This window comes from Peromyscus leucopus, chromosome 5 (genome assembly GCF_004664715.2).
Source record: "Peromyscus leucopus breed LL Stock chromosome 5, UCI_PerLeu_2.1, whole genome shotgun sequence".
NCBI classification, from domain to species: Eukaryota; Metazoa; Chordata; class Mammalia; order Rodentia; family Cricetidae; genus Peromyscus; species Peromyscus leucopus.
The window spans coordinates 39,420,143-39,447,232 of record NC_051067.1 but is presented as its reverse complement, the minus strand read 5'-3'; the positions used below and the strand labels follow the sequence as shown (position 1 = coordinate 39,447,232).

The window sequence follows — 27,090 nt, the reverse complement described above, 5'->3', positions numbered from 1 at the left end:
CCGAAGCTATCCTGTGTTTCTGTCTTTCTTCTCATTGGCTAGGTCTCTTTATCTATCATTTCTTGAGTCCTCTCTTCTCCACCTAAGAACCCTTGAAAAAGTGGGAGCTAGAGTCCCACACATATCCATACATGCTTATCTGGTATAACACACTATTGTCTGGATAAGTATCTTGAAAGAGACAGGAAGTTTTAAAATAATAAATCTTGAGAAAAATGATGCATTATTTCTAAGAAACTGATATATTGCCTGGTGGTAGTAGGGTACCCCTTTAATCCCAGTACTTGGAAGGCAGAGATAGGTGGATCTCTGAGTTCAAGGCCAGCCTGGTCAACAGAGTGAGTTTCAGGACAGTCAGGGCTACACAGAGAAACAAAAACAAAACAAAGAAAAAGGAAAAGAAAAAAGAAAGAATTCACACACACACACACACACACACACACACACACACAAAGAAAAAGAAACTGTCATATTAATAGCTGGTGAAAACAGAAATTTCTATATATAAAAGCAATTACTTGTGTAGAGTGAAATGATGACTTTCTTACTAGTGTTTTGAATGCTTAAGTGACCTGTGTTGAGTCTACATACTGCTTTAATACTACATTTTAAATGTTATAAGACACAAAATCAAGATCAGTCACTCACACTTACTTTGTATTTTAATCCCTCAGGATCCAGAAAATGCTTGGCATATAATCTTCTTCTTGATGGCAGGCATTAATGTGGCATGCCTGACTTTCTACCTTCTATTTGCCAAGGGAGAAATTCAGGACTGGGCTAAAGAAACAGAAAACACACGACTGTGAAGGTGAGACATTATCAGATTGAGGAAAGTTTGGAAGCTCAAGATGCAGGCAAGAGAGCAGCTGATGATGAATCACTGAGATGCAGATGTGGGCTGGGGGAGCAGGAGCAGGCCACACCTGAAACAATATCACTGATACCACACCGCCCAGCAGTACAGCATCAGAGCTGCTGTAGCAAATTTGGGAAATTGAGCTTCTCACAAATGAACAGCTAAAAAAAATGCAAAAGAGATGTGGAATGAGGGTTAGAAAAGTGGAGTGTTGGGGAGAAGGAAGTAATATCTCTGGAAAGCGCTGTCCAGGACTAAAATTACACCGGAACTAAAACTTACCACTGGGTTAGGCACAGCTGTCATAGAGATGATCCTGGCAAAAACACCTTTCAGATGAATGATGAAGACAGGGGGCCAGTGAAGGTGTGCTCAAAGAGAAGCTGGCGGTTTGCTTTCCATATAAACTGTGGATGGTGAATAGACGGGAAAAGAAAAGACTCCTGGATTAGAATTGGCAGGAGTGAAATAGCCCTGTTGCTAAGCCCCACTGAATTAAGACCCCCTGTTGTGATGAAGGTCAACAGCTGTTAGGAGAGACAAGAGGCTGTGAGCCCACTCTGTTTTGAGGCATGAGGAAAGAGAGTGCATATGTGTGTCTGGGCTCATGTGCACTCGTGTGTGTGTGTGTGTGTGTGTGTGTGTGTGTGTGTGTGTGTGTGCCAAAGATAGCTTCAGATGTCATCTTCATGCTGCCTACCTCTTTTGAGACAGTCTCTTATTGGTGGGCAGCACAACACTTGAGTCTCCTGGCTGGCCAATCAGGCCCAGTGATCCTCCTGTCTCTGCTTCCCCAGTGCTCAAGTTACAAGTATGTGTGTGTCCCTTCTTTTTACATGGATTTGGGGTCTCAAACTCAGGTCTTTGTGCTTGCAAGCCATTGAGTCAAGTAATTGCTTTCCACAGTTTTCTGTTGTCTGTTCTGTCTGTAGAGGGAAAAAAGGAAGAAAGAAAGAAAATATGGTGGGAGGAAATAGAAACAGTCAGAATAGACAGATATTCCTCCTGAAGAGGAAAAGAGAGAAATGTGGAGTCAAAGAGGATTTTCTCGTTGCCCCTGGCTGTTTGATTTGGAGCAGGATACAATTGCTTGTAAGCCGGTGGTACAGCTGAACCACTGCTCATTGGTCCTTTGTGTTGTTGATGTTAATGTACTTTTATAATATCTGCTTTGGTCCTGAGTGTGTTACCAAGTGTGTTACCCCTGTGTAAGAGCTGGTACCAGCATGTGGTGATGTTAGGTGGGCCTGGAACTCGCTATGGAGCCCAGACAGACTATCCCAGAACTTCTGCCCCCACCTCTCAGACACTGACATTACAGATGTACATCACTGTGCCTGGTTTTTAAATTCTACTTTAAGTGGAATGGTTTTCTCGGCTTAATTTTTGTATTAAATACAATAGACATGCAGTTAACTTTGTAATGCCCTACAGTTTCACGAAACTCATCCTACCACCTTCTAGTGGGTACTGCCTGATCTCCACATAAATGATTTTGTTAGCTACAAATATAGGTGATTTTACTTCTGTTTCCAGTCTGAATAACCTTCATTTTTTTTCTTCTCTAATTGCTCTGCTTAGAACCTATAGTATAAATGAATGCAAGGTCAAGAGAAAACATCTCTTATTTGGTGTTTTTCTTTGTTGGTTTGGCTTGACTTGAGGTGTGTGTGTGTGTGTGTGTGTGTGTGTGTGTGTGTGTGTGTATGTGTGTATTCAGGACCTCAATAAATATAGCTTAGACTAGGTTTGAATTTTCTATGTAGCCCAAGCTGACCTGAAACTCATGATTTTTCCACCTCCATTTCTGAGGGCTTGAATTATGTGTGTGTGCCACTATGACCAGAATTAAGGATAGACATATTTATATTGTTCTTCGGGCAAAACAGGCTTTTTTATATTGTTGTAAAGCCTTTCTCAACCTCAGCTCTCCCAGGGCTTCATTTTGGGGGTATATCTGCTATGTGTTCCCCGACCATACTGAAGGCACCATTGTAACATTGCAATTTGGCCTATTATTCAAGGACCCACCATGAATTTCTGAGAACCATTTTATCACAGATAGGCTACCCCACATTAGGAGAACAGAAGTAAACTACTGAGAAGAAATCTGTGACTCAAGGCAGTGACAGCGCCGTTGAGAGGTATTCCAATACCTCCAGCATCTGGAATGGTTCTTAGAACAGGCAGATGACGCTGGAGTGCAGGACCATGGAAGTTGGAGTGTGTGCCTGGTGCAGAATCACCAAGAAACGTTTTATTTTCATTTTCTTAATAACAAATTAGTTTATTAAAAGCTGAAATTTGGAGACACAGAGAATGTACCGATTAGCACTATAAATGCACCATGCTGTTTCGAGAGCAGCGATACCAAACCACCGGAGGGCCAGCTCTATGGACACCGTGGCTTTTTATTTGCTTGTTTTATTCTCAGGATACAGTCTCAACATATAGCACTGAGGATCTCATGCCCTGAGACTGGACCTAGCACAATGCTGCAGTTACTCAGATATTTTCACATAGATTTCCCATGGCAGGGCAGAGGAAGGAGGCAGGTTGGCCCCTGGCAGTCCTGTTTATTATTATGTCCATAGTGGAGACATGTGAGGATGGCATGGATAACCTGTCACTGGACAAAATACAACTTGGGGAAAATGTCCTAGCCTACACTAATTTCTTTGGGGTGTTGGCACAGTCTCCAGGTGCAAGGACTCTCGAGTGACGTCTCTGTGTGTTTTGTTTTCCTTTGTCTACAAAAGTTAATAGAAAAGTGAGCACCTTCGAAGCACAAGGTCAGAGTCCTTATTGAAAGGAAGAGGAACTTGCACGAGACTGCCAACCCCCGGGAGCCACCAACACCAGGAAGGGGTAGCATGAGGATCCTGAGGGGCCAGGCTCAGCCACTAAAGTCTGTGTGCGCTTCTTTTTGCACTGTGGATTGTATGTGGCAAGTTCCACATCTGAGTTTAAAGGTGGCTTTATTTATCTGTCTTCCTCTATGATCCAATAAACAAACATAAGATGAAACATTACAACCTCAGGAAAGGCCTTTTAGTTTGGATTTGTTTTTGTTCATTTTGTTTCCGTTTTCAACATTCATTCTTCTTTGTTGCAAATATACAAACCATTTGAAAAAATCTTCAATGATTTTTATTCTTTCAGGATGGCCAATTTTGAAAGAAAATATAGAAGAAATCAGTTTCCTCTTTGATGGGCCCAGGGAGAAATCAAACTTTTTCTCTGCAACAGCTAAAGATGAATGATGAACAAACAAAAACTAGGGACTGGCAAGATAGCTCAGCAGTTAAGAAGACTGACTCTTCTCCCAGAGGACCAGGGTTCGATTCCCAGCACCCACATAGCAGCTAACAACCACCAGTAACTCCAGTTTCAAGGGATCCAATGCCCTCTTCTGGCCTCCATAGCCACTGCACACTTACAGTGCACAGGCATAATACATACAGGCAAAACCCTTGTATGCATAAAATCAAAACAAGTGAATTTCAAAAAAGAAAAAGGAAACAAAAACTAAAAGAGTCAAGGGAGGGAAAAAAGATGGATTAATGAAGATTTTGGATAGCTGACTCTGTGCCTTAATGAGACCTGGGTCAGTTCAAGGATTGCCAAAGAGAGTAGTGGTGTCACATCCAGGTTTCTGCCACTGTAACACCACAAGAAAAGGAGCCCATGGGCTCTGAAAGCAAGGCGCATAAATTTGGGGCAAAATTGGTTCCTTTTCTCCTGTCTCCATTAGCTTTAACTGTCAACTTGACATAGCCTAGAGTCACCTGAGAAGGGAGTCTCAATCAACGTATTAGTCAGATGAAATTGGCCTTTGGGCATGTGTATGGGATTGATTGATTGTTAGCTGGTGCAAGATGGTCCAGCCTGTGGTGGGCAGCATCACCCTAAAGCACCTAGTCCTGGGCTGTATAAGGAAGGTAGCAAAGTATGAGCCCGTGGGTGAGCTGGCAAGTGGCATTCCTCCATGGCTTCTGCTTCACGTCCCTGCTTGAGTCCCCACCCTGACTTCCCTCAATGATGGACCATGACCTAGATGTGTAAGTCAAATAAATCCTTTCCTCCTGTAAGTTGCTTTGGTCATGGTATTTGTCTCAACAACAGGGCAGAAACTAGGACACTTTCCTATTCTTTCTGTCCCCCAACTGGTCTTCTATACCAGCTCAGAGCTGCTCCAATAAGTGACTTATCAAACATTTATTGGTACTTACTGTAAATGGAATCCCACACTTTGCTGAAGATGTGTCAAATAATACATGTCCTGGTTTCTGAACTTTCTGGGTTTATATTCAGGTTAGGTAGTGGAAATTGCCATAAATGGACCAGAAGAGGAAGAATGTGTAGGCATTCCAGGGGTTGTAAGGAAGGCAAAGACCTTGCCTGGCCAGCAGGGAACATCTCTGCCATGTTGCTCTTCTAATAAGAACACTGTAGCCTTTGTCTTACCCACAAGTCACGTATGCACCCTCTGTACTTCGAAGTAGGAGGAAAGATACTAAGAACGAAGCCCTCCTTGGGTTTCTCACTAGCAAATATAGGCATGACCTTGGACTGTCAGTGAAAAGGCAAGGCCACCTTCATTCCATTCTTGTCATCTTCCTAGCTGGGCTTTAGGCACAACAGCCCTTCCTCATCCCTCTCCCAGGAACTTTCCATTCATACTTGATGCTTTTGCTTATGCCACTTTGATTTCTCAACGAGCTCTGCCTCGGGGCTCTTCAACAAGCTTGCTCCACACTTTCTTTGATCCATATCCTCTCACCTTCCTCCCTCCCACTCTTTTGCCCCCCAATGTCTCAGGACTGGGTGCCTTTCTTCTCACTCTGTTTCTCCTCATCAGCCAGATCTCTGCAAGTGGATCACTCCTTTTCATAATTCATTCTTTCCACTTCTCCATCTTAACACTATTTTCTTGGTTTGCCTTCTAAACTTTTCTTCCTTCCTTCCTCCCTTCCTCTCTCTGTCCTTTCCTCCTCCCTCCCTTCTCTGTCTAATTATCCTCTAGCTGACCATTAAACACTTGAAAAATTAGTCATAGGCTTTCTCTTTTTATGTCATGCTGTCCACCCACACAACCTTATCCATACTGAAAATTTTAATTATGACCTATGTTTAAATTGTTACCAAATACATAACTGGACTCCAAATGTCACATGTGCTATCCAGACCTTTGTGTCCATTTTCCTGTTTGTGGTCTTCATTGTGTATGCTGCTATCATTGTTAGAAGCATCCCCATTGATCTAACAGCAAACCAAAATGCAACTGTTGCTGTGGACATCATCCATCCTCTCATAGAGTATGAGTGTGGCCAGGCTATCTACTTGCTTATCTCTCACTACTCTCTCCATCCATACCATGGACCACTACTCTCCTGGACTGCAATGGGACCTCCTCACCAATTCTTTGATGCAGTGTGACTATTGAAAATCAGAACCCTGATTATGTCCTTTTCCATTAAAATACTACCACTGATTTTGTTTTGTTTTGTTTTGTTTTGTTTTGTGACAGGGTTTCTCTATGTAGTTTTGGTGCCTATCCTGGATCTTGCTCTGTAGACCAGGCTGGCCTCGAACTCACAGAGATCTGTCTGGCCCTGCCTCCTTAGTGCTGGGATTAAAGACATAAGCCACCACCACCCAGCTTTTTTTAACCACTGATTTTAACATAAAGACCAATACTCTTCACCAGGTCCCCAATGCCCTGTGTATTCTTGACTTAGATACTTCTATAACCTCCTCACAGCTCAGTTTGCTCTTACTCATTCCTGATTTTTCTTCTTTAATCACCTCCCAGCCAATTCTGCTCTTATTCACTCCTGACATTTCTCTCTTGTCACCAAGCCTTTGCATATGCTGCGTATCTTCCCACAGAGTCTTTCTACAACATTCATTCCATTGGCCTCTATGCCAGGTGACCTTCAGATACCAGCTCAACTGATGCTCTGTAATGGCGGCCACCACTCACCCTTAAATTAGTGCATGCCACTTACTTATCTAATAAGATGTGAGCCTCCTTATTCCATATTCCATAGCTGTCACTGCACGCTCAGTTGTGATACTTTTAATAAAGCCATCTATCTTCCTGTGATAGTGAGCTATTTTGAGCTATGCGTGACTACGATGTTCGCCATGTCTTCATACACACTAATGTATTCATTAACATTCATTTAGTGTTTGAGTGTTTATGTTCTTTTGTAGTTCCTGTGTCACCCATGTGGATTCTTTATTTTTATATATATATATACATATATATATATATATATATATACATACATGTATATATATGTATATATATATGATTCTTTTTTAAAATAATTTATTTTTATTATATGTGCTTTGGCATTTTGCCTGCCTGTACATCTATGTGAGGGTGTCAGATCTTGGAGTTACAAACAGTTGTGAGCTGCCATGTAGGTGCTGGGAATTGAATCTCGGTCGTCTGGAAGAGCAGTCAGTGCTCTTAACCACTGAGCCACCTCTCCAGCCCCCATGTAGATTTTTAATGCAAAGAGGCACCATACACACTCTCTAGACATTTGAAATGAGCTGAAGCAAGCATGGGTCTTACCAACATTTTAGAAGCCATTTTACATTGAATGAGACCCATTGAACAGTGGCTGAAACCACAAGAGTCAGAGAAGCAGGCACAGGGCAGTCATGATGAGACAGATGCCGCAAAGCAATACATGAGGAGACGAGAGACACACGAGACAAGGTCTACTTACTAAGACTAAGACAGAAGGGATGTGCACAGATCCACATCCAGATGAGGGACCCAGGTCAGAGGGGTTAGAAAGAAGGCAGCTGTGGAAGAGTTGACTCCAGAGAGTGCCTGGGTGGGGTTTATATTGTAAAAGTGGTTTTGATCCAAAGCCAAGATCCACAGACATAAAGTTGTCCAGAATGGTTGAATTCCATTACCCCTCTTGTATTAGTTGAAGAAAGTTCATTCCTTTTTGCATGACAGACTCACTCTCCATTGTTCTTGATCCTGACTGTTTTCAGTTAGACACCCTACACACACCAATGGCTCACAATGGCTCTTTAACCCCCTCACTTAACATATGAGCAACTGTCCACTTTGGCCTCCTGCCCCAGGACATCAGCCTGTAGACATCCTCTTTTCCGGGTTGTCAGGTCTCTTTTGCTGACAGTTTAAAGAGTTCATGGTACCACACTCCTATGGTTCCAACTCATCACTCCTGTACTTCTGGCTTCCTCTTTAGCTTTGATGGCAAATTGTCCTCCAGCCCCTGATGCTTTTACCATGGCAACAGGGGAAAGTATAGAGGATTCATAGACAGTTGGACACACCTGTGCTTCCAGGAGCATACAGTTATAAACAACCAATCCTTTCCTTTCCTTGTGAAACCTCCAGTTGTGTGGAAAAAAATACCCTTAGTGTTACATAGCCAGGATCTCTGAGATGATCCTGGAAACGAAGCCCCTTCCAGTTGGATGGCTTTAGTGGTCAAGCAGGCACAAAAGCAGATCTTTGAAGGGAAGTGTCAGGATCTCACACATCGTTCCCTTTTCTCAGAAATGGGTGAATGTCTGTTCCTTAGCCCAGTCCTGTACCTCTGCTTGGCCAAAGATGAGGTAGAAGAGAAGGCCTACTACATCAATAGCAGCTGCAAGCAAGAAGACATTTCTCCAGCCAAACTCTGGATCCTGGAGGCAGGAAACTCCTTGTTAGTAACAGTGGCTTACTTCTTGTACAAGGTTCTATGCCTTGATGCTCCTTCTCCTAACTCAGCCCCGTCTCCAAGACTCCCATCTTGCTCCTGGAATATACTGCAACATGTCTGACATTGGACCATCACACCCCCTGTCCCCTGTGCTGGAAAGCGTGTCCCATCAGGCACTCTTTCCTGACTTGCTCAATGTCACCTTTTCAAAGATTGCTTCTTTGACCACACTGATAAATTGGTCATGTTTCCCATTCTCTTCTTCTCTCTGTACTTACCACCAATATGTCTACAGTTTTCTGTCAGTTTTTTTCAATATACATTTCATGAGGCGGGGGGGGGGGGGGGGGGGGGAGGGGGCGCTTTTGTGGGTTTGTTTTGCTAAAACAATTGGCATAGTACACACTAATATTTAATAGTTTTTTAATGAATTAATGAATTAATCAATCAACTGGCAAGAGGAACAAGGTTTATGTGAGGATTTTCCTTTTAACTAATCCCTAACAATGTTTTCAGAGACTAGAAAGGGATAGAAGCTTCGAAGGCAAGAGAGGACTTGATTTTATTAAAACAAAAATCCTTTCTTTGTGAATCTCCTGTCTTTTTCTGAGTTACTGATACAAGGTCATGGGAAAGTTAGAAATGAGATTTTCATAAATCTCCCAGACATCCTTTTCCATGTGAAATTTATATCTATATAATTCTTAGGCAATGTTCAAGTCATCAGGTTTAATCACTTGCTTACTCTTACTTTTTTCTTCTTTTAGGGATTTGTTTGTGAGACGGGATCTGACAGTATAGACCAAGCTGGCCTCCCACATGCTGGAATTACCAGCATGCACTGCACTGTCTTGCTTATTTTAATGACATCATAGTGCCTCTCCAGGACGGAAGGCTTCAGAGTGAAAATCCAGCATCCCAGCAGCGCTGGTGGTCCTGGGTGCTTCTGGTCCGAGTGATGAGCAAGATGAATGAATGGCAGAGAGAGCTCAGGAGCATAGATGTGAGGTACAGGAGCTTCTCACTCTGCCATTCATTAAACATCTTGCTCACCAATTTCCAAAGACTTTTTAGCTTCCTAGGCAGAAAACCACCTCATCCTGGTTTGCCCAGAGCATTCAAGATGTTAACACTGAAAACCTCTTAGAAATTCTGAGAGTGCTCAATTTAAGATAAAGCACGATGGATGATCATACTGGACTGTAGGAGAAATGCCATGAATATTACTAGAAATGTGGGATTTTAACATGAGAAGCTCATCTGGAAAGAATTCACAAACCATAACCCACTGCACTGAGCATTCTCACATATACCACAGCCACGGAATATGGAATTTCCCTACGTAAGTTGAGTTGGGAATGAAGGTATGTTAAGGGCTCCAGACTCAAGAGTTCTGAGTTCTTCCTCACTGAGGAATTAACAGTATCTTAGACTGACTTCTGCTAGCTGCCGCCATTCAGCTTCCCTTATTACTATTCCTTATGATATTTAACCTTACCTGACTGAGGAAAAATCCAGCCACAGTAGGAGCTATGCCTCCTGCTATATGAGAGAAGACCTGCAGCAGCCCTTTGAGAAAGCCAGCGTACCTGGGAAGGGGGCAGTCGCATGTAAGCAAAGCGCTCATCCTGGTTGCATTGCGCTGCTATATCTCCATGCATATCTCTGGGGATGCTTGGGTGGTGGATACTAAACCTGAACAAAATACACTAACTAATGCTCCTTATACTCCTAGGCTACAGGCTCACCCTTTCAGGGATAGTCTATGCTAACATGTCAACTTCTTGGTTCTTACTATTGAGCCCAATCTTGCAGCCCTATTTAGGGATACAAAAGTCTCCTCCTTCTGCATCAAAGACCTTCATGTGATGAGAGGGTTACTCTCTGAGACCAGCCTGTCTCCCACATGTCTCAGTGGCCCATCGCGTAAAGGTGAAGCATATCCTGTTGCTTGAGTTAAACCCTGGGAGTTTTATGTCTGGTCTCAGTTCTCTCTGGCATGACTGGCACCAAAGATAAGGATTTTTTCCTTGGGTTCTATGTCTTTTCCCTTTGTTTTTCTGGATGTATATGTGTTTACATGTGTGACAGTATGCATGCATGTATGTGCACTGCATGTGGAGGCCAGATGACAATCTTGTGTACATCCTTGAGGTGTTGACCATGTTTCTTTTGGAATTAGTGTCTCTTACTAGCTTGGGAATTGCTCATTAGGCCCGGCCCACTGCAAGAAGCCACAGGGCTCTCTGCCTTTCGCCAGCTCCCGGGCACTGGGATTGCAAGTGCACACCACTGTACTTGGCTTATTTGATTTTGTTTTGTTCTGTTTTTTTTTCTTACAATGTGGGTTCTGGGGATAAAACTGAAGTCCACATGTTTGCCTGGCAAGCATTTACCAGCTGAACCATTCCTCCCAACCCTCTTTCTCCTTATTTAAGCCTTACTTAGGCCTCCATTTTGGGATCTCTTGAGACCGTTCAGTAACCAACCCAACGGACTTGCTGCATTCTTCAGCAGAGACTGACAGGTCAGGTGTCTGCACGGCCACAGACTGCTCTTGTTTCAGCTAGGAAAGGCTGCATTCACAATGGCCAACTAGCCCAGGGTCCCTTCCAGAAATTGCAGAGATGTAGCATTGATGTTACTATCCTCTGTGACCTGATGTACACACTCTCTTTTACCTTTGCATCAGAGCAAGGGTAGGTAGGTTCCTGGACCTGAACTGAGCTTCTATGAGGATGAGGCAGAGGGGTCCCTACCGTGGAGCAATATCTAAGAAGTTAATGAGGGCCCCTGAATCACAGAGGCTGCAGAAGACAGAAGATAAAACCAAGAAGGCCATTGTGGTGCTGCGGCTGGATCTGACCCAAGGCAGGGGCACGAGGATCCCGGATGAGACAAGGACCCCTGCAGCAGAACAGAAGACATAAGAAAGAGGCTCCCAAGCTCCCACAACCACCTAGTAGTCAGCTTGGCCCTTACCTATGGCAGTGAAAAGCTTCCGGATAGTTACCAGTCGGAGGACTTTCCTGGAGAGGAGAAAATCTGCCAACAGCCCCCCAAGGATGATGCAGACACAGCCAGCCATGAACGGCAGGGCCGACAGGATTCCACTCTGGAGATTGGAGATGGGTAAGTATGAGCATCCTCAGCATCCTTGTCATGGCCCTGACTGATCCTGATGGATGGTCCATGTCTGTGACTTTGCATTAAACATACATCACTTTCTGTGTCAATCAACTTCTTTGTTACTATTTAACTTTAATTTAGTTTCAATTTAACTTTAATTCTGGAGGGGAAATATGCACATAACTCAATCTTCTTAATTTCTTTTTTGACAGAAATTCTCACTGTGTAGTCCTAGTTGACTCAGGATTCACTATGTAGAGCAGGCTGGCTCAAACTCACACATATCTTACAGCCCCTGCCTCCCAAGTGCTGGGATTAAAGGTGTGCACCACCATACCTGACTTCAACCATTTTCAATAAAAGCAAAGGACAAAGGCTTTCTTCATATATACATATCACGTATAAATAGCTATTTTAAAGATTTTGAGCTGGGTTTGGTGACACATACCTGTAATCCCACAGTGGGGGAGAGAGAGGTCAGAAGACCTGGATTCTGAGGCCAGCCTTGGCTATATAGCAAATTGCAGATCAGCCTAGTCTACTTAGTAAAACCCTATCTCAGGGGAGAGAAAGAAAGAGAGAGAGAGAGAGAGAGAGAGAGAGAGAGAGAGAGAGAAAGGAAGGAAGGAAGGAGGGAAGGAAGGAGAAAGAAGGAGGGAGGGAGGGAGGGGGAGGGAGGAGAGAAGGGAAAAGAAGTCTAACAACATCTTATTTGCAATAGAATTTACTAATCTTTTACAAAATTTTATGCTGCCAATAAAGCATCTTGTTTATAAATGCTGACTTCATTAAGTATAAAATTTTTGCGAAACACTTTTAAAAGAATGACACCATGACCTGATTTGGAACCATATCTCTGCTCAGGTAAGCAGTGGGCCACACTGAGGTCAATGTGAATCCAAGTTAACGGGTTGCATTTCCTGTGGGGGTTCCTGATCTAATCCCTCATCCTGTGGCCATGAGTGAGGTCATACAGAGAAACACAATGCCTGGGTACACTTTCTTTGTACTCACATCTCTGAGGTTTGCTTGAAGTACAGAGCTGATATATGTGGGTGTGTATGCCATTACTGTGGACAGCAGCCAGTATTCACAGAAATAAGATACCACAATGGCCCAAAGTGGGAGAGATTTGACCATGGCTTTAATGGGAAGAGACCATCCTGGTGAGCAATCCTAAAAGAAAACACATGTGATTATCCCCTCCATGGCAAGATAGGGGCTCTGAGACGGTCCAGAGATAGGGAAAATGACAGGGAAATGCCTCAGTGTACCTCCTCAGCCAGGGAACACACAATGTATCTCTTCTCACCGGTGCTGATAAAGGGGTGATTCTGTGGGTCATCATATACGAGAGGAAACCAGATCAGGCAACAGGCACAGCCAATTCCACCTACGATAGAAGACGCAGTCAGCACTGCATTGGCATTTTCTTTCAGTTGGATGACTCCTAAGGCTGACAGAATAACTAGTGCCCACGCCTCACCCCATCCCCGACATTGCACCCTTGAATGGCGCGATCAAGGAGGGTTCTTCCCCACCATTTGGTTTTGGTCTTGTTCATGCAACTTGCTTTCGCCTATGCCCTTCGGCAGCTGCCAGCTGAGGCAGTAAGAGACACTGCCTTTCTTCTCTGTCCTCTATGGAGGAATGAGCTCCCGTGACTCCATGATCCAAGGCAGGCGAGAGAAACAGGGAATAGAGGTCACCAGCTGTTCCATGGGACTTCAGGAAGAATGGCAGCTGCTGCAAACCACTGAGTTCACAGAGGCTTTGAAACACCCCCCGACACACACTGTTTCACTAAAGATACACACAAGCTCTTGGTGCGCTTCTCCCTCACAACTGAGCACCAGTCAGCACTTCTGTAGGTTGTACCGCAAAGTTCTCTTCTTCACTGAACCTTCTTTTATCTTTCTTGTTGTATGTGCAATTGATTACCTAGATCACTTCTACATGCAGAATGAAATTAACCATCATCAAAGAAAATTTATCTAATATGTACGAGTGTTTTGTCTGCATATGCGTATGTGCACCTGTGGAGGTCAGAAGAGGGCATGGGATCCCCTGGAACTGGAGTTACAGATGCATATGGGCTATCTTGTGGGTGCTTTGAACTGAACCTGGGTCCTCTACAAGAGCAGCAAATACTTCCAACTGCTAAGCCATCTCACTGGCCCCCAGAATACTACAATTTAGATGCTCTTTTGTAAATTAGCAAGATTTACACCATGACTAAATTTGAATATTGCCAACTTTATATAAATGCTATGTGTTAGAATTTGGATAACCAGAGATACTTTCATTGCAGATGCCCAGCATTCTGTGTTATAGAGAAACATTTTGAGATTTTAAAAAAGAACAAACTCACCAAAGATGTAGAAGATATAAGGCCATCCAAGGTTCTGGCAAAGAAGCCCACCAGCAATGAGGACAAGGAAGGTCCCAAGCATTGACCCTGAGCAAAAGATACGAGGACATTATGAGGATGAGAGCTGGCCTTGGGAATCAGTATGCTTCCTACAGAGTTGAGTGACAGTGACTGAGGGTATGGACTTTGATCCAGACTACCAAATACAAACCCTGCTCCTTCACTCATGGACTGTATGATCTCAGACAGTCTATTTGTGTCTTGGATTCTCTACACTGCGTACTTACTTTTAGCTGATTTATAAGGTTCCTATCAAGGTAAAAGAAATGAATGTATACAAAATCCAAAAATGTTTGGTGCATTGTTAACATACCTGATCAAAAAAGTCTAGTTCTTAAAAGCAAGGATTATGAAGATAGAGTAGCCAGGATACCAGGCTGTCATTCTCTTAGTCCATTGCTGAGTACTTTTAGACAGTGCACATAAAATGAGATTAAGATACCAGTTACCTGATCCAGCGATGGTGGTGAGTTGACTCCTTTCCAATGGGGGAGCCCATTTGACCCATATTGAGTACTGACCTGTCAATACCATAACCTGGGGGAAATTTTCCATTCTTAGAGATAGATCATTTGAGAACATAGATACATGCCAGTTATACTCGGTAAAGATCTCGATACCTGAGCCATGCCTTGGATGACCCGAAGGACAATGAGCAAGGCTACTCCAGCATCAGCCGCCAGGGGAGTGAAGAGGGTCAGGATGGAAGAAATTAGCAAGCCTGCTCCAACCACATACTTGGCTCCAAACACTCCAGCCACATAACCAGTGGGGATCGGAGCTAAGAATGATCCATAGCTCAGGGAGCTGAGGAGGATTCCCTGGATCTCAGGAGTCCAGTCATACACAGGGGCCTAGGCGACAAGGAGGGCCTCATTGTTGGCTACACAGGTGGCATGTTTCCTTTCCTTTCATTTTGTTCTTGAGACAGGTTCTTGCCAGCCCAGGCTGACCTTGATCTCTTAGTCCTTCATTCCCACCTCCAAAATCCTGCGATTACAGCTGTACCTCACACCTTGCTCAGCTGTTGACTGCTCACTGTAAGACTTGAGACACAAGAAGCACTTTGCAGTTCATTTTAACCTCTCTTCAATTCTTCCCGTTCACCAGTTTTATAAAGAAAAAAACAAAAACCTAAGTATATACACATCATACTCTTTCCTATCACCCTGACATGATTAACTGACCAATTAAAATAAGCGAGTTCATGCTGGTACATGCCTGGAATCCAACAACTTAGGAGGCTGAAGCAGGAGGATAATGAGTTTGAAGACAGACATAGAAAGTCCCTGTCTCAGAAAGGCAAATATATATAATATTCATATAGGATCTATATGAAATACTATATTTCATATATTATGGATAGATACATATATACTATATATTTAATAGATTTGGACAGAAGGGAAAGCTCATAAAGAATGAAACATCATAGCTGAGTTATTGAGTATTATGTGGAAGAGAAAGTAGACATAATCTATGAACCTGGTTTCATCCTTACAGAAGAAGAATTTACTTTTACTGGATGATTAACCATGTTTTATTCTGACTTAGGCGTGCTTTTACTTACAGATACTAAATAGAGAGGGATGAAAATCTCCTCAGATATGCATTATGTTCTCGTGCCAGGGGAATCTCATTTGCTCATAAGGTAGCCCTGAAAGAAACCGTTCAGATTTTCACAAAACACATCGCTACCTTAGATGCCTGGAGTGTTTCATTCCCGAAGTCTTGGGAGTCAGTAGGGGGCCTTGCGGTGGAAGCATTGAGCTGGCTGGATGCTACTGTGGTGTTCACCATAGCTGTTATGGCAATGCTCAAGTTCATTTGTTGGGTATAAATTGAAAAATTACAGAGGTGCAAGATGAAGGCTAGACCGTGCCTCAGTGAGCAGAAGCCTAGAGGAAAAAGAGACAAAGGTCATTCAGTCAGCCTGCTTTGTTCCTACGCTTTCTAGGTCTGGAGGAGGTAGAAGACTGGTGTCTGCTGGTTCTCGGAAGTACGGGGTGGGGGTGGGGGGTCCAGACACTGTTCTATGAGAGGCTCCGTTCTCCTGAGATGGAGAGCTAGTTCCCTTGGAAGCAGAGCCTTGAAGAACGTTTGGGGAGTCAGCCTCAGAGATGGGCTTTTCAGGGCTCTGGGATGAGCCATCAAGGGCAGGAACAGGTTTAGAGCAAGAACTGCCAGGAAGTTGAAATTGCTTTGTGTAGCGTCTGGGGTGTGTGTGTGTGTGTGTGTGCGCGCGCGCGCGTGCGTGCGTACAGGGGGGTTGAAAATGACTCCCGGTTCCCTGATTAAGTCGCGGAGATCAGTGTCACCTGTAACTAGCGGTAGGCTCTTTCACTTGTTCAGGGCTTTGAAGGAGAAGTGTGAGTGGCAGGCTGGTGCTAGGTTGAAGACATCATCTTCATCTTCATACTAGGCTTGCAAAAAGCTTGCCTCTGTTCCAAACACGTTAATTTGACCACAACTGGGAGGCAAAGGTAACATGTGGTCACTGTGGTCAGGCTGAGTTTACAGCTTCCAGGCTTCAACCAGGCAGTGGATGAAGCTGAGGTAGCCGGCCCTACACCCTGGCATGTGGAGACAAACTTGCTAAGTTCAGGATTGACAGGATTGATGAAATATAAATTAAAATCACCTTGCCCTAAGTCTAGGACCATTTAACCCTGAAAAGCCTCTCTCTGGAAGTTACAGTGGAATTTGGGTCATTGTTTTGACATGTCATATTCCAATAAGAAGGGTGGCCAGGTTGTCTTCTCCATGCTTCACCCATATACTCAAGTTTTTCTCCGCCCCAAGAAGAAACTGTAATCATCAGTTAAGCCCTTGTAGGTTTTATGAAGTACTTTGTGTTGCTTCTATAACTGAATTAATTTTACTATCATGGTCTTTATTTATCTGTTTGTTGAGACAGGGTTTCATTATACATACCAGGCTGGCCTCGAACTCAAGATCCTACTCTGTCAGCCCCCCCCCCCCAGTGCTAGGATTACAGGTGTGACCACGCCCAGTGCATGTCATTTTCATGTTTCTTTTGCTCCTTGGGCTTTGATTGGATAGATGACAGACAGACGGACAGATAATACATACACATTACACATCAGGGAGGAAACAATTCTCTTTACTGTTTACAGCATTGATATCATCTTTTCATTTTGTCCGTCAGCATGGTGCGGGGAGCACTCCTGCTAGATCAGAATTTATTGGAAATACTCCTTTATGTTGTTGTTTGTGAGTGAGTGTGACATGCACTTCAACCACACTAAATATCCCACTCCCATTTTAATATTCTTGGGTTTTATCAAATATCTTTTAATTTTGGAATCATTCACTTGGATCTCCATTCAAGTTGCTCTACTAGTAGCAACTTTTGAAAGTCTCCATGGCTCCTGTGCTTCTCCAGGGTTGTAAAAGAATCTGTAGGTGTCATGAGGAGAACTGAAGCATTCACACAATGCACTATGATGGTGGTCGCTAACACTTGAATCTCCTTGCATTCCTGAAATAGTCTCTTCTTATTCACAGGCTGTTTCTAATGACAGAACAACTTGTTTTGTTACTTTAACTAGGATTTTATTTAGCGTATGTAATTGAGTTGAATTTGCTGTCCATGTACATGTCTATCATTCTGTCCTTGTTAGCTTTGTGGGGGAAAAGTTGTAAGTTTTCCAACTTGACAGTGATCTGAAATGATTTAAATAGATCCCAGCCCTTGGCCAAAGACCAAACTCAGTTTCCTATTTCAAATCTGCTCTGAGGTGATTGGAGTTTGTTAGTCTGTTGGTTTTTATGGGTGTTTTGTTTTGTTTTTTGGTTTTTTGGTTTTTGGTGGGTTTTTTGTTGTTGTTGTTATTTTGAGTTTGTGTTTTCACTTCTAGATAATGCCACATGATTCTTATCTGCTGTGTATGCCTTCAAGATTACCTATGAGAAATGAAATAATTAGGAGTAAAAGTGCCTTATCACTATCTAGCTCTGTTGACCATTGGCAGTAATGAAAAAAATGCTACCTATCAAGAAAAAGGAAGTTGGGGTGACATCGGTCCTATTTTTCACATAACCAGAGGTCTGTGTGCGATTTTACCTTTCTTGAAGGATTGTTCTTGGGCCATGTTTAAATCGCTGTCATTGGGAATGGCTCCCACTCTCGCCTTGGTGTCTGCTCCAGTAGACATTTTGTCTCTCTCCTCCTAAGGTCCAGCATCTACTTACTGAAATAAGAGCATGTAAGAGCAAACACAGACAGGAAAGCATCTTGTATCTTATATAGTGTGGTCCCCATCCTTAGCTCTGTTAATAACCAAATGTGAGGCCTTGGAAAAGATATAGTTCCCCAAGTTTTACTAGCTATATCTTTGAAATGGAAGAATCTAGCCTGGATTGTTTAGATCAATCATAAGACTGTTTTTACGTCTGTGTATTCCCTGTTCTTAAACCAGTATTTGTAACACCTGGACATGAAAATTTAACCATTTATTTAAAATCTTATCTGGAAGATTCCAACAGATTAAATTTTCTGGGGTGGTGGAAACTGTTCCTTAAAAACACTTAGACTTGTAAAATATGACAAACAGTTGTCCTTTGAGGCACATTGTGCCAAAGCTAGAACGAGCTGCCTCCATGGATTCAGTGAAAACTTAAGGGTTATGCACCACGGTGATGTAGGGGTGGGGTGCAGAGGCAGGGTCCATTGGTGGTGCAGGAGTGCGGCCCAGTGACTATGAAGGATGAAGCCAGGCCCATGGCAGGAAGGAGATGATGAGGAAGTGAGGAAGATCCTAACACACAGCCAGAAGCCCCAGAGGCCCCAAACTTGAGGAATCTCTGCACTTTCCCCAGCCTCTAGTTTAAAACAGGGACTCTGAAATTTCCTGGAGAACTGGGTTGCTGTGGGATGTTCTGCATGGCAAATGTGTTGCTCTGATTGGTCAATAAATAAAATACTGATTGGCCAGTGGCTAGGCAGGAAGTATAGGTGCGACTAACAGAGAGGAGAAAAGAAAGAACAGGAAGGCAGAAGGAGTCACTGCCAGCCGCCACCAGGATAAGCAGCATGTGAAGATGCTGGTAAGCCACGAGCCATGTGGCAAGGTATAGATTTATAGAAATGGGTTAATTTAAGATATAAGAACAGTTAGTAAGAAGCCTGCCACAGCCATACAGTTTGTAAGCAATATAAGTCTCTGTGTTTACTTGGTTGGGTCTGAGCGGCTGTGGGACTGGCGGGTGACAAAGATTTGTCCTGACTGTGGGCAAGGCAGGAAAACTCTAGCTACACTGGGGTTTTGAATTCACACTATATTGTCTGAGAACTAAGCCCCTAATGCAAAAATCAAGGATTGTAGCTAGGTTCTTTTGGTATACACAGATCACAACAAATTACTACAGGTAAAGTTCCACTTAATATGAGCTTGAGGTTCAAAATGATAAACATCCGGAGAAGAAGCCTTTCTAAGCCAAGTCCTCAGACTTAACACACAGAAGGTAGATAGAAAGTACCTCAAATATACTAGCCTTATAACCACATTATGTAAGCATGCTTAAAGTGATTAAGGAGGGGCCAGAGAGACAGGTTAGCAGTTCAGCTCTTGCAAAGGGAGGGCCTGGTTTTGATTTTGGAGTGCTGGAAGGTTCTGTGCACACTACCAGAGGAGAAAAATGATCATCCGCCTTACCCAGCGGCAAACTCTTCAAGCTGCAGTCACTACTGGCCAGGCAAGACATGCTGCCTTAATTACTCAAACACCATGACCACAGCAACTTATAGTGAAAAGTGTTTATCTGAACGTACAATTCCAGAGGATTAGAATCCACAATAGTGGACTGAATGCATGTCCGCAGGGGCAGGAAGCTAAGGGCTCAGGTCTTGAACTGCAAGCACCAGGCAGAGAGTACACACTGGGAATGGAACATGGTTTTGCCCCCAGTAACATACTTCGCTAGCAAGGTTACACCTTCTGAACCTACCCTGTAGGGAGCAGAGGAAGCCCCGAATGAATGAAGTCCTGAATGAATATGTATTATTGATATGGGTATAGCCATACAAGAACCAAGGGCTCAGAGCCGTGGGAGATGACAAAGCCTTTCTCCGTGTGGGTGAGGCTTGAAATTGACCAAGCCTCCTTCTTCTAGTCCAAGTACCAGTGTTTATAGACAATTGATAAGTGCATGCAAAAACTAGCAACTGCAGCTTCCTCCTCCTGGGTGCTTACAGCCGCAGACTGCTCTCCTACAGAGACCTCCCACCAAGACCAGCTAACTTCTCCTTGAGCTGTACATAATAAACACACTAAAGTTCTGGGTTGCAGGAGAAGCGGGTGCAGCTCCACCAGTGTGCACACATCCTACCTGACCCTAGCTTTTCTGTATGTGTGTCTGTCAGTTTTTCACTCCCTCACTGTCCTTTGTCAGGATTGCATAACCAAGCCACACTCCCCAACAGTGCCACCAACTGGGGATCGAGAAGCCAACGGCCTGAGACGATGGGGTCTTCTTATTCAAGTCACCACACATGCCCATTAGAACAACAGTGGAACAGACATCATGGCTACAGCCAACCACTTCCTGCTGGTGTTTAAGGCACTCCACAAGGAGATATTCATGCCCAGCACCATTAACCAGCCAAGAAGAACTTGTGGACAGGTCACATGCCAGGCTGCTATTATTCTGTTGAATGGGTATATTATTAAACCGACTCGTAAAGGTTTAATATACCAATAAATTAATACATCTTATAGCCCTAATCAAAGAAGCCTCTGTTTGCAGCAAGACAGAGATGTACAGTTGGTCAAGGTGTGGGAAATAAGAGACTGCCGAATGTTCAGCCCTGAATGGAACACACACACACACACACACTATATATATATATATATATATATATATATATATATATATATATATATATATATATATATACATACATACATACATACATATAAAATCATGCCCCCACCCTCCCACCCCCGGAGGACTCAGGGATTATTGCGAAAAAAGGACATAGAAAGATTTTAAGAGCCAGAGGGGTAGATGACAACAAGAAAACAATGCGATGCTTTCCAGACACAGCAGAAGTGGCACATGACAACATGCCCAGGACCTGTGCAAGCTCTGCCGGACTAAATCCCCAAGGAGAGGGGAAGCGTGCACAAAGTCCCACCCATAGCTGTTAGGACCCGCCCAGCGTCCTGACGTCATCCTACGTCATCTTACGTAAAGCCCCCTTTAAGAGAAAAACCCTCCCTCTCCTCCTCCTCTCCCTCTCTTTCTTCACAAGACAGCGTGCACCTCTGCTTCCCTTTCTCTCCTTCTTTCTTTCTCTTTCCCTTTCTCCCTCCCTCTTTCTCTCTATTCCCTCTCCTCTCCCCCTTTAATAAAACTTCCCACGTGGATGCCATGCCTGTGTGGGGTGAGTAACTTTCCACCGTGCTGTGCCCCGCTGGGCTGCTGTCCCAACAGAACTGTGTCTCCTCAGCTCAAACCTGCCAAGGCCTCTCGCCTGCCATTTCTTAACAATAGCTGAGAAGCTGCTGGCCATTGATGGCTGCTGGGGAAGGGAGAAAGGGAACAACACGGGATGTAGGGAGGTGCGGAATGGATCTGAGAGGAGCTGGAGGAGGGCTGGATGTGCTGAACACTCATTGCACAAAATTCCCTAAGAACTAATTTAAAAAATGAGAAAACAAGTAGGGCGGTGGTGGTGCACACCTTTAATCCCAGCACTCAGGAGGCAGAGCCAGGTGGATCTCTGTGAGTTCGAGGCCAGCCTCGGCTACCAAGTGAGTCCCAGGAAAGGCACAAAGCTACACAGAGAAACCCAGTCTCAAAAAACCAAAAAAAAAAAAAAAAAAAAAAAAAAAAAAAAAAAAAAAAAAAAAAAAAAAAAAATGAGAAAACAAATGACGTTGTTAGGTAAAAAGGAAGTTGTAGAAAACTAAAAATTAAATAAGACAAACTCACATGAGGATACACTTTACATATTTTATGTGCACATAAGTGAGCTAAAAGTTATGAAAGAAAAATTAACATCCATTAGTCTACTAGGGCTTGTCATCTCTGTAAGGGGAGCAAGACAGGTAAAAATGTCCGCACAGGAATTTCATTTCATCTCTGAAGTCTAATCAATGTGAAATATTGGTGTGGTTAAAAATAATTTTTAAGGGTCTGGAGTGACAGCCCAATGGTTAAAAGCCCTTGCCGCTCTCTCAGAAGGGGACCTGAGTTCAAGGAGGCTCACAACCACCTGGTAATCCAGCAGGTGTCTGACCGCCAAGGCCCTCTTCTAGCCTCCTTAGGTACCGCACACAGGTTACACACACACACACACACACACACACACACACACACACACACACGCCATAAACATAAATGAATAAAATTTAAAGCAACAACAACAAATATTCACCACAGCAAAACTCTGATTACAACCTGTAGGGTGTGGAAATTGTTCATTCTGATGACATCTTCTTGTGTATATGTGTGTGCGTGTGTCTGTGTGCCTCTCTGTATGTAATGGGACTCTTGCCTCCCATCTGAACACATAGTGAGCAGAAAATACTACATGCTGACCCCTACCTGAACTTGGAAGAGACCACCTCAGAGGTCTCAGAAGAAAGATGCTGCTGAACCGAATGCAGAGGCACAAGCCAGCTGAGATGGACAAGCAAAAGGAATGTCTTATCCATCCAGATTTTATGAGAGGAAGAGAGACAGGGCCAACTCATAGGGCTACCTGCTAGGAGGCATTTATAGGGCTACATATGTGCCCAGTAGAGTTTGTGGGAGGAGGGGCAGAGGCAGAAAGGCAGAGAGAAGGGAACTGGTGAGTTCAGATGCCTTTGAATTCAGAGGGCATGTGCTGTAACTGAGTGTGTGTTGTGTAGAGGAGAAAGCTCCCACCCCACACGGAAATCCTGTGATGCCTTCACGGTAGCAGGTGCGAACACACTGGGACACAGACCCACACATTCCATTTCAACCAGATGTGCATGACTGGAGAGAAGTCAAAGTCACAACTTCCTAAAGTCTTTCCTGCAGTAGAATATTATTTTAAGGTGTGTTACTTGTGTTTATGTTGCATTTGTTTAACTCTGTGAGGGTGTGTTACCATGTCTGTCTAAAACACCTGGTGGTCTAATGAAGAAGTGAACAGCCAATAACAAGGCAGGAGAGAGGATAGGCGGGGCTGGCAGGCAGAGAGAATATACAGAAGAAGAAAACTGGGAAGAGAGCTCTAAGATCTAGCAGCCAGAGAAGGAGGAGGACTCCAGGGACCAGCCACCCAGCTACACAGCCAGCCACAGAGTAAGAAACCAAGAAATGTATTTAGGAATAGAAAGGGAAAAGCTCAGAAGCAAAAGGTAGATGGGATAAGTTAAGGGAAGCTGGCTAGAAACTAAGCCAAGCTGAGGCTAGGCATCTATGATTAAGTATAAGCCTCTGTGTGTAATTTATCTGGGAGGTGGGTGGCAGGCCCCCCAAAAAGAGCTAAAACCCCCCAACAACACTTTCCAAGAGCACTGCGTAGAAGGTGTTCTGTGACCACAGCAGAAGTGGACTAAACGAGGTAAAACAGCTGGAGAAGGAGCCGAAAGTCACGAGTGACCCCTGACAGGAGACGGGTCACGGAAGTCCCCAGGGAGGTGTCCTAAAGATGCAGTCAGAAAGACACTGCCTGCCTCCTCTCAGCCTCTGTGCCCAGCCCTGGAAGGATGAGAAGCTTCAGCTAGGAGGAGAACAGAGGGGAGGGGCTGACCAAGAAAGGAAACACGAGGCTACCCCAACAGCCCCTTCGATCCGGGGTCCAGCCTGGAACTGGGAAGTTTCACTTCAGATAAAGTTTGGAACTTGGTGCTCTCTGCTTTGTTAGGTCTATTACCTATGAGACTGGGATTATAAGGAGTCTAAAAATGCCTTCTTCCTACCTGAGGCTGAACACAGACGACGACGAAAGGCCAAGCCTGGGTAAAGGAAAAGTAAGGGTGGACGAAGCCTCTGGTGAGGCCAAGCCATTCTTGACCTGCTTTCTAGGGAACATGAAATCTGTTCATATTCAAGAAGATGTGCAGCATGTGCAGGGTTTGGTGTGACCCTGTATTTCAGTGCCATTGGAAATGTTACCTACTGTCCACACATGTCACTACTACAGCTAAAAGTGAACCGTCACAGACAAGATCCCGACTTCCACCATTGGCGGTCTACGGGTGAGCCTGTCAGCCTGCATGAGAATTCAGACATAAACAACTAAACCCAAACCAACACTGCATGGCAGAATCAAACGGGCCAGGCCTGGGAATTCTGCTGGAAAAACTAAACTGAGGTGCGGAGTCTTGTTCACACCTTAGGGGGACCTGGTTGAACAGAAGCTTCCACCACTGGCGGACAGGATTCAGGGCAGCGGTTTCCTCTTTACAGACCTCCCTGCGAGGCAACGCCTCAGAGCTCACTGACCGCTGGCTCCGTCATTGATTCAGTAAACATTCGTGGAGCAAATGGAATGCTCTGCCTCCGTGGCTTTCTCCAGCGTGACTGAAGGTCTTGACTCTCACTAACTGCTTTCTATGTCTACTTAGCCAGCATGGATGCCTGAAAATGGACTTTCTGGAGTTTGTGAGACAAGTGGAGTTTGCCAGTTGAAGGATGAGGGTGGGTCAAGGCTGATGGAGGCAGAGAGACAGGACCGTGAACAACACCCAGGACACGTGCCCTGGTGAGTGAGAGGGTGCGCAATATGACAGGAAACAAACAAAAACAAAAACAAAAAACAAACCAAGAATGGCCTAGCTGGAAAGGACGGGAGAGTCGGGGTGATACCGACTAAGAGGCTAAGACTGCCGAGTAGGGCACCAGCTTTGCCTAGTCTAACCACCTAGTCTGCTGGTACCCAGTGGCTCTCCCTGAGCCGAGAGGGAAGTCCAGCTGCCCATGAGCGTGGCAGCAAAAGGAAAAAGGAGGTTTGGCTTGCTTTTGAAGGCAGAAGGCAGTCTGACGGAGCGGGCACAGGGTGAGAAAGGAGATTCAAGGTGGGAGCTAAGAGGAAAGCAGTGGGCGGGGCCACAGCAGGCAGGGTCCCACAGGTCTGGCAAGGGACGGGACACAGCAGGCACGGTCCCACGGGTCTGGCAAGGCACGGGACACAGCAGGCAGGGTCCCACGGGTCTGGCAAGGCACGGGACACAGCAGGCAGGGTCCCACAGGTCTGGCAAGGGACGGGACACAGCAGGCAGGGTCCCACAGGTCTGGCAAGGGACGGGACACAGCAGGCCGGGTCCCACAGGTCTGGCAAGGCACGGGACACAGCAGGCCGGGTCCCACAGGTCTGGCAAGGCACGGGACACAGCAGGCAGGGTCCCACAGGTCTGGCAAGGCACGGGACACAGCAGGCCGGGTCCCACAGGTCTGGCAAGGCACGGGAATTACTCTAGCCGGTGTGTGATGCATGCAGGAAGACGGCACAGCAGACCTGGGCGGCAGCTGTTCTCACCCTGTGTGCAGAGGCGATGGTGGGCGGGCTGAGCTGCCTTCCGTGAAAAAACCCACATTCAGGTTGTGTTTGGAAACCAGCCAGTGGGACATGCTGAAGAGATGGCTGTGGAGCTGAGGAGGCAGAGCAGTTGCCACTGGAGGCTCTAGGTGGGTGGCTTGAGGGAAGAGCCAGTCATGTCCCATGGAGGTGTGGAGATGGGGGTGGGGTGCCGTTTTCCCAAAAGACAGCAAGGGTTTCCTTCCCAGTGCACACAGAAAGGAAGAAGGCCAAGCAGGCCCGAGTCTCTGGGGACAGAAGGCTAGGGCAGAGCTATAAATTTGGAATTTCTCAGTCTTATCTATTGCTTCTTAGGGCAGGTAAGTTAAAAAGAGCCAGGAAAGCAACTGGGTCCACTGACTGTAACACGTTTTCTTACCAAGATGGTTTCTTTCTGAGCCATTGGTGTTAACCTGCTTCCCACCCCTCCCAAGTGCCCGTTTGCAGCGCCTGGCGAGGTTAACAGGTCTCCACTCTGGTTTCTCCTTGTGAGAAACACGGCATCGCTCTCTCCACAGCTCCCAAGTCTCCTCACCTAGGCTCTTTACTCTGCACCACTGCATGAACCATGGGAGGGTTTGTTTGTTTTGTCCCCCCACTTCGCCACGTAAATTCCCTGTGTTTCCTCTGTGTTGGTTAAAAGTCCTCTTGAAGATACCAGCCTGGATTGCCCCCATCTGTTGGTTAATGCTGTTCTTCAAATTGGTGGATCTCACAAAAGCAAGTTAAACGCATGAGTGCTGTGCTCAACTTTCTAGCATCAGTAACCCTTAGAAACGTAAACCCCGAGCTTACGATCACCATTTACTTCTAGGTGCGTCAGACAGTATTCTCTCTCCCCTCTCTTGTCCCCCACTTTCCTCCCCACCCCCCATCTTCTATCTCCCTGCTTCCCTCTTCTTCCAGCGTTCCCAGGGACCTCATTTGTTTTAGGAAAAGGCAGCACCTGTCTCTCATTTCAGAACCATCTCCCAAGAGAAACACAGTCTTGCTGGCCACCCACAGTCTCAACAGGAAAGGGCCTGCTCCCCACACCACCCACAGTCTCAACAGGAAAGGGCCCGCTCCCACACCAGCAAAACCAGAGCAAGAAGCCGAGAGCGAACCTGAGGAGGGTGGAGTGCGTGGTTCTGGTTCCGGTCACTATTGGTTTCTCAGCTTTCTGCGGCTGTCTAGCCCCCAGGAGTAAATGATTACTCAGAACCTTTAGCCCTTATCTTACCAGCTGGAGGATTTTATTGGCTCAACCGTTTAATTTTTAACTTTGTTTTATTATTTAATTGATAAGCTGATCAAGTTCATTGAATCTTCCTCATACTTTGAGTTCATCTGAGGTCACATATATGTCTTCCTTGATTCTCTGAGGATCCTGATACTCGGCCTGTGTCATTTTTCAATTTATGTTTATGTGTTTATTTATTTATGTGGTGACGTCTGTGTG

The 27,090-nt window shown here is 44.9% G+C and overlaps 2 protein-coding genes across 9 annotated transcripts in view; one reads left to right on the top strand and one right to left on the bottom strand.

The window, feature by feature from the left end:
• Positions 1 to 11,808, top strand: part of Slc17a1 (solute carrier family 17 member 1) — a 40,255-nt gene extending 28,447 nt beyond the window's left edge. For 4 of the 8 annotated variants that reach the window (XM_037205883.1, XM_037205880.1, XM_037205886.1 and 1 more), the window contains 2 exons: positions 675 to 811; positions 4,022 to 6,357. In XM_037205883.1, coding sequence (XP_037061778.1) covers positions 675 to 809 — 135 coding nt within the window. In that variant the 3' untranslated portion in view covers positions 810 to 811; positions 4,022 to 6,357. Of the gene's footprint in view, positions 1 to 674; positions 812 to 3,618; positions 3,900 to 4,021; positions 6,359 to 9,335; positions 9,821 to 11,260 lie in introns of those variants that run through there. The other 4 variants (XM_037205881.1, XM_037205882.1, XM_037205885.1 and 1 more) reach the window with 4 other exon arrangements.
• On the bottom strand, positions 7,701 to 26,826 carry Slc17a4 (solute carrier family 17 member 4). Its single transcript, XM_028880510.2, has 12 exons — positions 26,756 to 26,826; positions 18,216 to 18,342; positions 15,827 to 16,026; positions 14,749 to 14,982; positions 14,578 to 14,665; positions 14,069 to 14,155; positions 12,972 to 13,090; positions 12,712 to 12,873; positions 11,551 to 11,683; positions 11,328 to 11,475; positions 10,067 to 10,157; positions 7,701 to 8,551 (listed from the first exon to the last, which is right to left on the bottom strand). Exons 2-12 carry the CDS (start codon positions 18,304 to 18,306, stop codon positions 8,417 to 8,419), a joined length of 1,488 nt encoding a protein of 495 aa, XP_028736343.1. The 5' UTR covers positions 18,307 to 18,342; positions 26,756 to 26,826; the 3' UTR covers positions 7,701 to 8,416.
• Between the last annotated feature and the right edge of the window lie 264 nt (positions 26,827 to 27,090).

Bases quoted from the DNA above. Each gene is read 5' to 3' on its own strand.
- Slc17a4 (XM_028880510.2), bottom strand. From the start codon at position 18,306: ATGTCTACTGGAGCAGACACCAAGGCGAGAGTGGGAGCCATTCCCAAT. The intron at 12,874-12,971 runs GTACACTGAGGC...GTTTTCTTTTAG, and splicing joins TGTGTTCCCTGGCTGAGGAG to GATTGCTCACCAGGATGGTC. The intron at 10,158-11,327 runs GTAGGGACCCCT...CCCCCTTCCCAG, and splicing joins TTCTTAGATATTGCTCCACG to GTACGCTGGCTTTCTCAAAG.